This window comes from Cervus canadensis, chromosome 24 (assembly GCF_019320065.1).
Source record: "Cervus canadensis isolate Bull #8, Minnesota chromosome 24, ASM1932006v1, whole genome shotgun sequence".
NCBI lineage: Eukaryota > Metazoa > Chordata > Mammalia > Artiodactyla > Cervidae > Cervus > Cervus canadensis.
Window position 1 is genome coordinate 19774785 of NC_057409.1, and position 13296 is coordinate 19788080.

The window sequence follows — 13296 nt, forward strand, 5'->3', positions numbered from 1 at the left end:
GACTGCCCCTTTCCTCTTGCAAATTCTAGGTCTATAAACACATGCTTTGAAACACATATTGCCATGAATGAAAGACACAGGATGATTAGCAAATGCTTTAAGAAGAAAATTCTTCTCACCCTGTGGGCCACGAGCTCCCTTGGGCCCTGGTAGGCCTGGAATTCCTTCATCTCCCTTTTCCTGGTATGCATCATAATATTCTGTCTTAAAGGAAAATGAAATTGAAAAAAAAAAGATAGCTATTTATGGTAACTTGCCAAATACAATTACTTCAATTTCTTCTTTTTTGACTAAAATGATACGTTCCTTATTTTCCTGAATTCACAGGCTTATGTGTTAGAAAAACATGGCAGTTAGATATATGGGATGGATAAATTTAAAAGTTAACCTGGTATCATGACAGTGCATATTTCATGGGCTTTCATTTAGAAATACATTTTCTGATGTGGCCCAAATCACATACACACACTTAAATATGAATATACATATCTATATACGTGTGAGTATGTATATAGAAATTAAAGTTTTACAAAAGAGTAACTTTTTACAACATATGATCAACTCTGATATTTTTTATTCTAATCTATTTCATTTTTTAAAAATGCCTGTCCTGAGGACTAAGTTTATTTCAAAGTACGTTGGGACCTATACATCAAAAAAATACTTCATTGCTTCTCTAAATTTCAGGACAGCATTGATCTTCAGACAAACGTTTCCTTAGTCCAGGGACTGAGGATTAGTAGTATTTCTGAAGTGATCAATGGACCTTCTGCTCATTTTCTTAACCATCTCCTTCCAAAGTAGAACTTCCTCTGAGTCAGTAGAAGCTTCAGAATCATGTGGAATTGAGCATTAAAAAAAAGATGGAAATATAAGTTTTTAAAAACTTTTTTCAGCTTTATCCTGCATGGGGCCAATTAGCTTACTGACTTGTTTAAAGAACTATAACAAGAACTTTGTAGTTAAAACTGTATGCATAAAGTGAAAAAAAATTCATAATAATAATAGTAATAACAGTGTAATAAACTTTTCCATCATAAAATCCATCAAGATATGTATGTACCTACCAAGTACTGTCAAAGTACTTTCACAAAATAGCCTTTCATCTTCCCAGCAACCCCTTAAAAGGATCTTGGGACTGTCATCTGAATCATTTGCTTGCAAGGTAAAGAAGCTGATTTCTGGGACCCTCCTTCAGTTACTGAGTTAACTTACTTGGCCTGGGGGGTCTGGGAACTGCATTTGTAGGAGGACACAAACGCACTCCCCCAATGACTCCTGTGCCACCAGGGACCTTTCTGTCCCACTTGCAGGTCTTAAATGGGAGCTCTGCTCTGCACTCTGAATGTGAGAACCACTGTCATTTGAGGCAGCAAAGGAAGGTACCGGAACTCAGAGCCTGGGTCCCATTCACACTCATCCCAAGCTACAGAGTCACTATATACAGCATGGCCACCCTGTTGCCAGGAGCTGATGGACATCAAATCCATGTCCATGTGGGAAGGAGAGATCACCTGCCTCTAAGGAGCTTAAAAGTGAAAGTGTTAGTTGCTGAGTCATGTCTGACTCTTTGCAACCCTATGGACGATAGCCCACCAGGCTCCTCTGTCCACGGAGTTCTCCAGGCAAAAATACTGGAATGTGTTGTCATTCCCTTCTCCAGGGGATCTTCCTGATCCAAGGATCAAATTCGGGTCTCCTGCATTGCAGGTGGATTCTTTACCATCTGAGCCACCAAGGAAGCTTGGGCTGGGGTCACTGGCTTTTGCAGGCCTTTAATTTAACCCAAAGTTGAGCTTCTGCTGCCTTATAGTTCAGGGCTGTTATAACAGGGCCCAGAAGGTGAAGTCCTTCTCCCCCACCGCCCGTACCTGAGCTGTCCTTCACTGCCGCCCTGCTATGCTACTCAAAGGTGCAGGATGACCTTAGGCCAGGCCTGTCTAGACAAAGGCTTTTTCTTCTCTGCAGCCCAGCATGGGCATTGCCAGTGCATTCCAGGGACCAAGAAGAACCAGATAAAAATATCTGTCCGTCATCGAATGGACAAATAATGACAATAGCTATTTTTTTTTGCCCTGAATTGATAAAAAGGTAAATACTATAATCTCTATCATAGCAGTTAGTAAGGGACACTGATTCCAAATTTCCTTGATATTTGGAGACTTGATCAAGCATAATGTTAATATTGTTCTTCATTACACTTACTGGACCACGAAATCCTGGCGGGCCAGAGTTTCCTTTCCACCCCTGTATTGAAAGACAGTTACAAATTATGAGCACATTAAGCAAAAGTATTTACATGTTAGGTATACTTAGAAATCAAAATGCATAGTTAAACAAATCTATGCTAAAACCAATGTTATTTCTATGAAATGTACAAGTCAAATTAGCACAAAAGGGATATTGACTTTTGATTATTTTCCTGGAGGGCCATATCTGAGGCAGAAATCCTATCTACAAGGTCTGGAAGAAGTGGCTCTTATTCTCTTGGTTTCTTCCACATCACTCCCTTCAAAGCATGTTTGCATCGCTGCATGCTCTCCCTGTTCGCACCTGGACGAGAGGCACAGGGAAGCCAGGCCGTGGGTTGTAGGCAGTTCCCAGTGTCCCAGCTATAGTCAAACTTTCTTACTGAAAAGAGCATTCCAGAATTCTACAGAAAGCCATAATATCATAGGATAAAAATCTTGATGCTGCCTAAATATACCTATATAGGAAAATTATTTGAAATCCATAACGTGTTGTCAGAAATAACTTGATGCGAAACCCAGTCCACCGTTCACCAATGATGACTGTTCAGTTCATCGTGACCCAGGTTGAGACTCACAGGGTTCAGACCATGCTAGACCTCCGATGAGCCGAAACTTCCTCCAATCACAGGTCCTTTCCAACTCCTTCCTCATGGGAAGCTGAAATCTCACTGGTCCTCAGCCAACTTCCACTACACTCTAGAACAGGTTTAACATCTTTCCCTTCAAGTGTTTAAGTAAAGCCGCCACAGCTCTCCTTTCTTCCTAACAAATATGCTGAGGTATTTTAGTGAAGTCTGACTGTGACTCCTTGCACCGAGTTTCAGGATGTGGGGAGGAAAAGGGGGAGAAAACCCAGCCAGTAATAAAAGCTGAAAGCAGATGTTAGGAAGGGAATTACCTTAATGCCATCTTCACCCCTTAACCCAGGGAAACCCTTGTCGCCTTTGGCTCCCTAAGAGAAGAGCAAAGTGAATAGATTAGAAGACACTCTGATAATCAATTTCTTCTGGAGCAAGCAAAATGCTTTAAACTCCTTTCTGGGGGGAAAAAAAGGGTGCTCAGGTGACCTCTCTCCACCGAGAGGTGTAACACTTAAAAATGCATGAGTACTCAGTCGCTCAGTCGCTTCTGTCTCTGCAACACTATGGACTGTAACCCACCATGAGTGACTCTCAAAAACCCTTCTTGGTCTAATACGACTGACTTTCATTACATCAATGGGCCAAGTCACATATTTACCTCAGTGCCAGGAAAACCGGGGGCACCATCTTTTCCAGGCTTTCCCTAAAACAAAAACAAAAGAAAAACATGAAGGAAAAACTATTAATTGCAAAACCGACGATGACCCTCTGCCAGGAAAGGCAGAAGCCAGTCAGACTGGGAAGTTAGGGAGGGTCATGGGATTCTCCAGGCAAGAGTTAGACATGACTGAAGCAACTTCGCACACATACAGTGTTCCATTGAATATATGTACCACATCTTCTTTATCCATTCATCTGTCAATGGACACATGTTGTTTCCATGTCCTGGCTAAACTAAGTTAGCCATCCAAGCTTAGAAGGAAAAGCAGGGAAGCACTGAGCAGAGAAGTAAGCAGGAAAATTCAGAAAGAGAGAGGCGTTCACAGTCAATGTATTTATTTGCAATGTTAGCAATTCCCTGAACTGCAGACGTGCCTATATTTAAATATACAAATAAAAGAAATTTTATAGTGCTTAAAGAGACAGAGCTGTTTAACTATTATGGGATTAACTATTATGGTACTTACTTTCCATGATAAAATTAAAAATAATATTAGTTGAATATTTGTCTTAGAAAAAATATACTTTTCCCAGTGTATGATTTTTAGAGTTTTTAAACAATGAGAGTACTGCATGCTAGGTACTATGGGCTAAGCCATTTCAGTTCTGTGCGACTCCTTGTGACTTCATGGACTGCAGCCTGCCAGGCTCCTCTGTCCATGGGGATTCTCCAGGCAAGAATACTGGAGTGGGCTGCCATGCCCTCCTCCAGGGGATCTTCCTGGCCCAGGGATGGAACGCTCGTCTCATGTCTCCTGTGTTGGCAGGCATGTTCTTTGCCACTAGCACCACCTGGGAAGCCCCAAGCATCTTGTACTTGCCATCTATAAAGTCCTGAATACTGACTACTTTGGGGCTCCCTTGGTGGCCCAGATGGTAAAGAATCCACCTGCAATGTGGAAGACCTGGGTTTGATTAATTTAGGCTGCACATGACACTGGATTCCAAACTCACCTGCGGGCCTGGTTCTCCAGGAGCACCTTTTTCTGATCCATAAGATTCTCCAGGTGGCCCCTGTATTAGTGAGAGTTAAGTCAAGTTTTGTAAATTACTGATCTTTGACTTACATCGATTTTTATGAACTTTTCCCTTCCGTTAAAATTTTTGAAATGATAGGTTATCTAAGTGGGACATCTTATTCATGAATATTAAATTAGAAACAGATGCTATAAAATCAGATGCTGAAGATAAATCACAAGATGGGTGACAGAGGGTGCATGTAAAACAGTGCAGGGATTTCAGCTAGAAGTGGCCATAAAATAATTCTAGCATTTATGATCCCTGCAGTAAAATGCTATCACGCTTTAGCTAATATTAAGCCTTAAAGGTAGTTCATACGTCAAAATATGCTCTAAGTTTCTACTTTTTGTTTCAAGAGAACAATATGATTCTAAGTGACCTACGGAGGGTCCAGGGGGTCCGGACTGTCCCATGGCTCCCCGGTCTCCCTTCTCTCCCTTGAGGTCCTGTCACAAAAACAAGTTGAGGTCATCAGAAAGAGAGCAAACAAGATATTATTGACTACATTTAGAAAAGTCCTCTAGCTGTCCAATGAACTGGATTTTCAAGTTACATATATGCCTCCTATTACATAACACATCACCATTTCTCACATTTTGAATTTTATACCTGTGAACCCCCTGAGACAATACACAAACATTTTGTGTGCTGCATTTTAGTTTTTGAATTGAGGTATAGTAGATTTACAAATATTATATTAGTTTCAGGTGTACAATGTAGTGATTTAAGATTTTTGTATATTATACTCCATTTATAGTTATTATAAAACACTGGTTATATTCCCTGTGCTATACAATATATCCTTTCTACAGTCTCTTTTTAAAAAAGAAAGGAACTTAGATCAAACTATATTAAACTAATTTAACTCCTGAATCAGTTTTCTATAAGCACAATCAGATCATTTCTAATATATTTTACTCTCATTTTTAATATATTGAAATTATTTTAACTGAGATCAAGTATTTTCCGAGTAAATGTTATAATGAGGATTTGAGTCATTAATTAGGTTTGTTTTGGCCTTATCACATTTTATTAATATTTTGTGAAAATATAATTTTCAAAAACAATTTTTTCCCAATGTGAGTACTCTCTTGGGGTATCATTTTTTTTAAAAAGTCATTTTTTATCCCCTGAGTCAAATCTCCCAGCTCTTAATGTTCTCAAGATAAGATTTTTTTAAATCAATTTTTCAGCCAATAAAGCTTTAGATTTTATTAAATTTACTTTTGTTGATTAATTCTGAAAAGTTCAGTTATTTTCCTCAGGCAACACTTTTTCCAACCTTCAGTGAGAGTTATTATTTTGGTCATATAAAACGTCACCATGTTTTAACTTATTAGCTTTGTTTGATAGCTTCTATCATTAAAAATTAATTATATTGAAAAGTGATGGCTAAGTTATTTCTTTTAGGATGATGAAAATGTTCTAAAATTGCCCACAGTAAGTTGCACAACTCTGTGAATACATTAAAAGCCACTGAATTGCACACTAAGTGAGTGAATTATATGTTATGTGAATTATACCTCAATAATGCTATTAAAAATTAATTATAGCTAAAATCCATGAATTCCTTCTTTAAAATGGTGAAAATTACAGAATGTAAATTATATTGCAATCAAGGTATTATCAAAACAATTAATCATAATTTTTAAAAAGAGGGATGATTTATGTTTACTTCTTAGTTTGTTGTTTAGTCACTCAGTCTTGTTTGACTCTTTTGGACCCCGTGGACTGTAGCCCGCCAGGCTCTTCTGTCCATGGGGTTTCCCAGGCAAGAATACTGGAGTGGGTTGCCATTTCCTTCTCCTGGGGATCTTCCCAACCCAGGGATTGAACCTTTGTCTGCTGAGTTGGCAGGTAGATTTTTTTTTACCACTGGGCCACCTGGGAAGTGGACTTAGGGGACAGAGCTTATAAAAGAGGTAAGGGATCACAAGGGCCTCATGGCAGAGAGAGGAAGACAGGAGCCTAATAATAAAACAGAAGAGTTACCGTTCTGTTATCAGGGCCGGTTAGAGTCACAATAACTGTCCCTGGTGGTCCAGGCGGTCCTGTTAATCCTTTCACACCCTAAAAACAAATACACTCAGGAATTAAAAAAAAAAAAAAACTTAAGCATAAGAAATCTACATTTCCTCTTTAGTCCTTACTTTAACAATAAAGCAAACAAAACTTGAGACATGGCAAATACTCTGGTTTCAATGTGACTTAGTAAATAAAATGTGTATTAGTAAGTCTTTTGTTGTTGTTGGTCAGTTGCTCAGTTGTGTCTGGCTCTGTGGCCCCATAGACTGCAGCACTTCAGCCTTCCCTGTCCTTCAGCATCTCCTGGAGTTTGCTTAAACTCATGTCCATTGAGTCAGATAGTTAGATGCTATCCAACTATCTTATCCTCTGGCGTACCCTTCTCCTCCTACCTTCAATCTTTCCCAGCATCTGGCTCTTCGCATCAGGGAGCCAAAGTGCTGGAGCTTAAGTTTCAGTAAGGGTCCTTCCAATGAATATTCAGAGCTGATCTCCTTTAGGATGGACTGGTTTGATCTCCTTGCAGTCCAAGGGACTCTCGAGTCCTCTCCAAAACCACAGTTTGAAAGCATCAGTTCTTTGGCGCTCAGCCTTCTTTATGGTCCAACTTTCACACGCGTACATGACTACTGGAAAAACCATAGCTTTGTCTATATGGACCTTTGTTGGCAAGATAATGTCTCTGCTTTTTAATACGCTGTTTAGATTTGTTATAGCTTTTTCCGAGGAGCAAGTGTCTTTTAATTTCATGGATGCAGTCACCATCCACAGTGCTTTTTGAGCCCAAGAAAAGAAAGTCTGTCACTCTTTCCATTGTTTCCCCATCTATTTGCATGGGACTGGATGCCTTGACCTTCGTTTTTTGAATGTTGAGTTTTAAGCCAGCTTTTTCACTCTTCTCTTTCACCTTCATCAAGAGGCTCTTTAGTTCCTCTTTGCCTTCTGCCATAAGGGTGGTGTGATGACCACCACGTATCTGAAGTTATTGATATTCCACCTGGCAATCTTGATTCCAGCTTGTGCTTCATCCAGCCTGGCACTTCTCATGGTATACTCTCACTTCAGTTCAGTTCAGTCACTCAGTCATGTCCGACCCTTTGTGACCCCATGGACTGCAGCACGCCAGCCTTCCCTGTCCACCACCAACTCCCGGAGCTTGCTCAAACTCATGTCCATCGAGTCAGTGAGGCCATCCAACCATCTCATCCTCTGTCAACTCCTTTTCCTCCCACCTTCAATCTTTCCTAGCATCAGGGCCTTTTCCAGCGAGTCAGTCCTTCACATCATGTGGCCAAATTTGGAGTTTCAGCTTCAGTCCTTCCAATGAATATTCAGGACTGATTTCCTTTAGGATGAACTGGTTTGGTCTCCCTGCAGTCCAAGGGACTCTCAAGAGTCTTCTCCAACACCACAGTTCAAAAGCACCAATTCTTCAGTGTTCAGCTTTCTTTATAGTCCAACTCTAACATCCATACATGACTACTGGAAAAACCAAAGCTTTGACTAGATAGACCTTTGTCAGCAAAGTAATGTCTCTGCTTTTTAATATGCTGTCTAGGTTGGTCATAACTTTTCCTCCAAGGACCAAGCGTCTTTTAATTTCATTTTGGAGTCCCCCAAAATAAAGTCTGTCACTGTTTCCATTGTTTCCTCATCTATTTGCCATGAAGTGATGGGACTGGATGCCATGATCTTAGTTTTCTGAATGTTGACTTCTAAGCCAACTTTTTCACTCTCCTCTTTCACTTTCATCAAGAGGCTCTTTAGTTCTACTTCACTTTCTGCCATAAGGGTGGTGTCATCTGTGTATCTGAGGTTATTGATATTTCTCCTGGTGATCTTGATTCCAGCTTGTGCTTCATCCAGCCCATAATTTTTCATGATGATACTCTACATAAAGTTAAATAAGCAAAGTGGCAATACACAGCCTTGACACACTCCTTTCCCAATCTGGAACCAGCCTGTTGTTCCATGTCTGGTTCTAACTGTTGCTTCTTGATTTACATACAGATTTCTCAGGAGGCAGGTAAGGTGATCTGGTATTTCCATCTCTTTAAGAATTTTCCACAGGTTGTTGTGATGGATCACTGTCAAAGGCTTTAATGTAGTCAGTGAAGCAGAAGTAGATGTTTTTCTGGAATTCTGTTGCTTTTTCTATGATCCAGTTGATGTTGGCAATTTGATCTCTGGCTCGTCTGCCTTTTCTAAATCCAGCTTGTACATCTGAAAGTTCTCAGTTCACATACTGTTGATGCCTAGCTTAAAGGATTTTGAGCATTACTTTGCTAGCATGCAAAATGAGTGCAATTGTGCAGTAGTTTGAACATTCTTTGGCATTGCCCTTTTTCGGGATTGAAATGAAAACTGACTTTTTTCAGTCCTATGACCCTACTGAGTTTTCCAAATTGGCTGGCATACTTAGTGCAGCACTTCAAGAGCATCATCTTTTAGGATTTGAAATAGCTCAACTGGAATTCCATCACCTGTCTAGCTTTGCAGTGATGCTTCCTAAGGCCCATTTGACTTCACACTCCAGGATGTCTGGCTCTAGGTGAGTGAGCACACCTTTGTGGTTATCTGGGTTATTAAGATTTTTTTGCTTTGTTCTTACCTTATTGGAGTATAGCTAATTAACAGTGTTGTGACAGTTTCAAGTGGACAGCAAAGGAACTCCACCATATATATACATGTATCCATTTTTTCCCCAAACTCCCCTCCCATCCAGGCTGCCACATAACATTGAGCAGAATTCTTTGTGCTATACAGTAGGTCCTTGTTGATAACCCTTTTTAAATACAGCAGTGTATACATGTCCATCCCAAAGCCCCTAACTATCCTTTTCCCCCATCATTCTCCCTGGCAATCATAAGTTTCCTCTAAGCCTGTGAGTCTGTTTCCGTTTTGTATACAAGTTCATTTGTATCATTTCTTTTTCGATTCCGCATATAAGGGCATCACCAGATATTTCTCCTTCTCTGTCTGACTCACTTCACTCAGTATGTCAATCTGTAGGTCCATCCATGTTGCTGCAAATGGCATTACAAAATGTGTGGTTTATAAAATATTCTGCCCACAAATAAACCATAGTATATAAATTACCCGCTCTCCTTTCTGTCCTAGCACGTTATCGCCCATGTAACCCTGTAAGAAAAGACAAAACCAGATTATTTTTTTTAATGAATACAAATATACAGTCTAAGCCCATTAAAGTTCCAATGTTTGTAACTGAACACTTACATTTTAATTGTAATGTTAGGATTGTAAAAGTTACTTTATTGCTTGGAGTAAAGTGGCAAAATGTTTCTTTTAAAAGCAGAGATCTTAAAGTGCAGAAAGTTGAAGGGAGTTACTTAAAAAAGCAAGTGATGGCATGAAAGGGTGTGGGGTGGAGGAGGAAGCCCGCTCAGAAGACATTTTTTTTGGCTTAGCCAGCCACCAGCTAGTTTTGAATCTGCTGGCTGGATATGTAACTTCTTGATGCCCTGTTTTCTAGTCTTAAAAATAAGAGGGATGTGTAGCTGCACTTCAGGATTCTGAAATTCAAAACTTAATAGAGAACTAAAAACAGAATTCAAGCTAACCTGACTTCACTAGTAAGTTAGAACATGAGCTAAGTCTAATGTGAATCATCTCTCTTCAGTAAATTTATCATTTCAACCAATGTCTCTTTGTTTCTTTGCTTCTGAGTTTGCAGATTTTCATCCCATTAGGCCACAAGCAGTAAAGAAAAGCTCAGGATGACGAATCAAAAGATTTTAAACTTTAGTTCTGCCAATTACTGTTTGATGATTCACTTAACCTGAACCTGTTCATCTCAGAGAGTATGTATGTGTGTGTCTGTGTGTGTATACACGCGCACATCAATGAAACAATAAATGTGAAAGCGCCTTGGAAAGTATCCTGCAACAAAGGCTTACCTGATAGTAAGAGATATTGTGTTTAGTGCTAATTTCCTGGTGAGGCTCAGCCCTCTGTCAGCATTTTCTTACTTAAACTAATGAAAATTAGACTATCCAGCCCCAAAATACACCACTTTGGCAGAAGAACTCTTTTTGAGCTGAAGGCATCTGAGAAACAGGGAATGCAGAAACAGTTCTCTCCTCTCCCCCTGGGCCTCAAGGCTGGGCATAGACATCCCCGTGTGAATGTCACCTTCCCCTCTCCTGTGCACAGAAGAGAAGACAGCTCATCACGGGAGACAGCACCAACTTAAACCTGCATCAACAAACTTCACTGAAATAACCCTTATCTTCCACTACTTTCCCCCTTATATTTACCTTCCCACAGTTTGTTGCCCCTAGAAGCTCACAACCCACTTCCTATGTCTTGATACTTTGCCACAAATGTATCACCCTTTGTTAAAAGGGTATACAAGCCTCTGGGTCCGATTGCTTCTTTGGGGTTTTCATTTCATTTCTGTGAGGTCTCCATATGCATATGAAATCAACCTTTTTTCTCCTGTTAACCCAGTCACTGAACCTAAGAAGATAGAAGAAAAAGTTTTGTTTTTTTTTTTTTCTCCCCAATCCTAACAGTTGGCTTTTGTAACAAAGACATGCAGGACCCTGTTTAATGAGCACATGAACAGCCATCTTTTATTTTCTAGTATGAAGACAGGTTGGTTTGGGGAAGCAGCCCAGTACAAAAATGTATAAGATAAAGTACTGGGAGATCGGCAGGACTATGAGAAATGGAAACTTATGGACTAGGAATCCTTTCTCTCTTCCCAACAAGGAGCTCCTTATAATTGAATTAAGACTCTTTGTATCAGAGATCAAGTTACTGAAGTGCAGGGAAAAGAGAATAAAGAGGTGAACTGTTCATGTCCCCACTGGGGATTCTCGTTGAGTCCCAAAGAGAAGCTCCAGCAGAGCCCCACATGTGCAATCAGACTCAGTTGGCTTTTAGATTGGTTAGGATGTTTTGGCTGGTACAACATATAGATTGCAACCTACCTTAGGTCCTGGAGGTCCCATGGCTCCCGGAAAGCCCTGGAAAAATCCATCAGTTAAAATTACAGCAGGTAGTGCACCAAGCCTACAATTCTGTTTAAAATTTTTAAGCTATGATTCTTTTATTAGTTACGATGTCTATTGCCATGGTGGCTTCATACTCACAAGGAATCCTGGAGGGCCAAGTGGACCTGCAGGTCCAGGAAAACCTGGAAGGCCTGGCAAACCCTTTAAATGAAGAGAAGAATTAAAGTTTAAATTTACTTCTTACTTAAGAACTATGTCCATTAGTTAAATGCCTTAAATTATTTTAGTAAAATCAGGGCATAATGTTTCCCATTTATGCTTGCAGTTTATTTCAGTAAAGGCCATGTGCCATGTATAACTACCAGGACTATCTTGGTGATACTATCTTGGAGGTACCACCATCCTGGTGGTACTATTTCCAGAAAAATGACCAAAGCATTTGCTTTACTTTAGAAGACTTTTAAGATTTTTAGAAAAATTTCCTTTCCCTGCTTCTCTCTCTGTCTCTCGCCAAGCATGCTCCTACCTCTGGATCTTTCCACCTGCTTTCCCTCTGCCTAGAATCCTCTTTCCCCAAATGTCTATCTCTATGACTCACTTCTGCTCCCTTTTCTTGTCTTTACTCAAACATAATCCTTTCAACAGGCCTTCCTGCACATCCAATCTAAAGCCACAGTACTCCTTCTAACCTAGACACTTCCTATCCTCAACCCAACATTAATTTTTCTCCTCAGCATTTATTACTATCTAACACAACACACATGGATGTGAGAGTTGAACTATAAAGAAAGCTGAGCACAGAAGAATTGATGCTTTTGAACTGTGGTGTTGGAGAAGACTCTTGAGAGTCCCTTGGACTGCAAGGAGATCCAACCAGTCCATCCTAAAGGAAATCAGTCCTGGGTGTTCATTGGTGGGACTGATGTTGAAGCTGAAACTCCAATACTTTGGCCACCTGATGTGAAGAGCTGACTCATTTGAAAAGACCCTGATGCTGGGAAAGATTTAGGGCAGGAGGAGAAGGGGACAACAGAGGATGAGATGGTTGGATGGCATCACCAACATGGGTTTGGGTGGACTCTGGGAGTTGGTGATGGACAGGGAGGCCTGGCATGCTGCGATTCATGGGGTCGCAAGGAGTCGGACACGACTAAGCAACTGAACTGAACTGAACACAACACATAGGTAGTAATTTACATTTTGAAATATTTTCTCCTTCTAAAAGGCATGTGCCATGAGGGCAAGGATTTTGGTTAAACTGTTTTTGGGGATTTGTGCACTATGGCATCCCAGAGCCTAAATAGCTCCTGGTACCTAACTGGCAGGCGGATGGTAAGGGGGATTTCTTGTAGGACTGAAGGTCCCACTCTTGTACCTTCAGCAGTAGCACATTGTAGTACATTGCCAATGCTCAACACACATTTAAGGGATACATCGTGTCCCAGATTGCTACTGTCTCCTCTTACTAGATTCCCCGCCCTCAGCATCTGACACCTTAATGCTTCCTAAGCAAACAAGAAACAAACCAGGAGCCATCGACTTTTGTGTCTTTTCTCAAAAGCCCATGACCAGGCTTCCCTGGTGGTCCAGTGGTTAAGAATCTATCTTGCAGTGCAGGAGACACCAGTTTGACCCCTGATCTGAGAAGATCCCACACACCACAGGGCAAATGAGCCCTCGAGCCGCAACTACTAAGCCTGTGTGCCGTAACTGCGGAAG

At 40.5% G+C, this 13296-nt stretch overlaps 1 protein-coding gene across 1 annotated transcript in view; it reads right to left on the reverse strand.

Annotated features, from left to right (window-relative positions):
• Positions 1 to 13296, reverse strand: part of COL4A3 (collagen type IV alpha 3 chain) — a 161038-nt gene that overhangs the window by 57359 nt on the left and 90383 nt on the right. The window contains exons 10-19 of the mRNA XM_043444777.1: positions 11716 to 11778; positions 11554 to 11589; positions 9698 to 9739; positions 6566 to 6643; positions 4957 to 5019; positions 4508 to 4567; positions 3492 to 3536; positions 3151 to 3204; positions 2206 to 2247; positions 120 to 204 (exon numbers count right to left, since the gene is read on the reverse strand). Coding sequence (XP_043300712.1) covers positions 120 to 204; positions 2206 to 2247; positions 3151 to 3204; positions 3492 to 3536; positions 4508 to 4567; positions 4957 to 5019; positions 6566 to 6643; positions 9698 to 9739; positions 11554 to 11589; positions 11716 to 11778 — 568 coding nt within the window. The remainder of the gene's footprint in view (positions 1 to 119; positions 205 to 2205; positions 2248 to 3150; positions 3205 to 3491; positions 3537 to 4507; positions 4568 to 4956; positions 5020 to 6565; positions 6644 to 9697; positions 9740 to 11553; positions 11590 to 11715; positions 11779 to 13296) is intronic.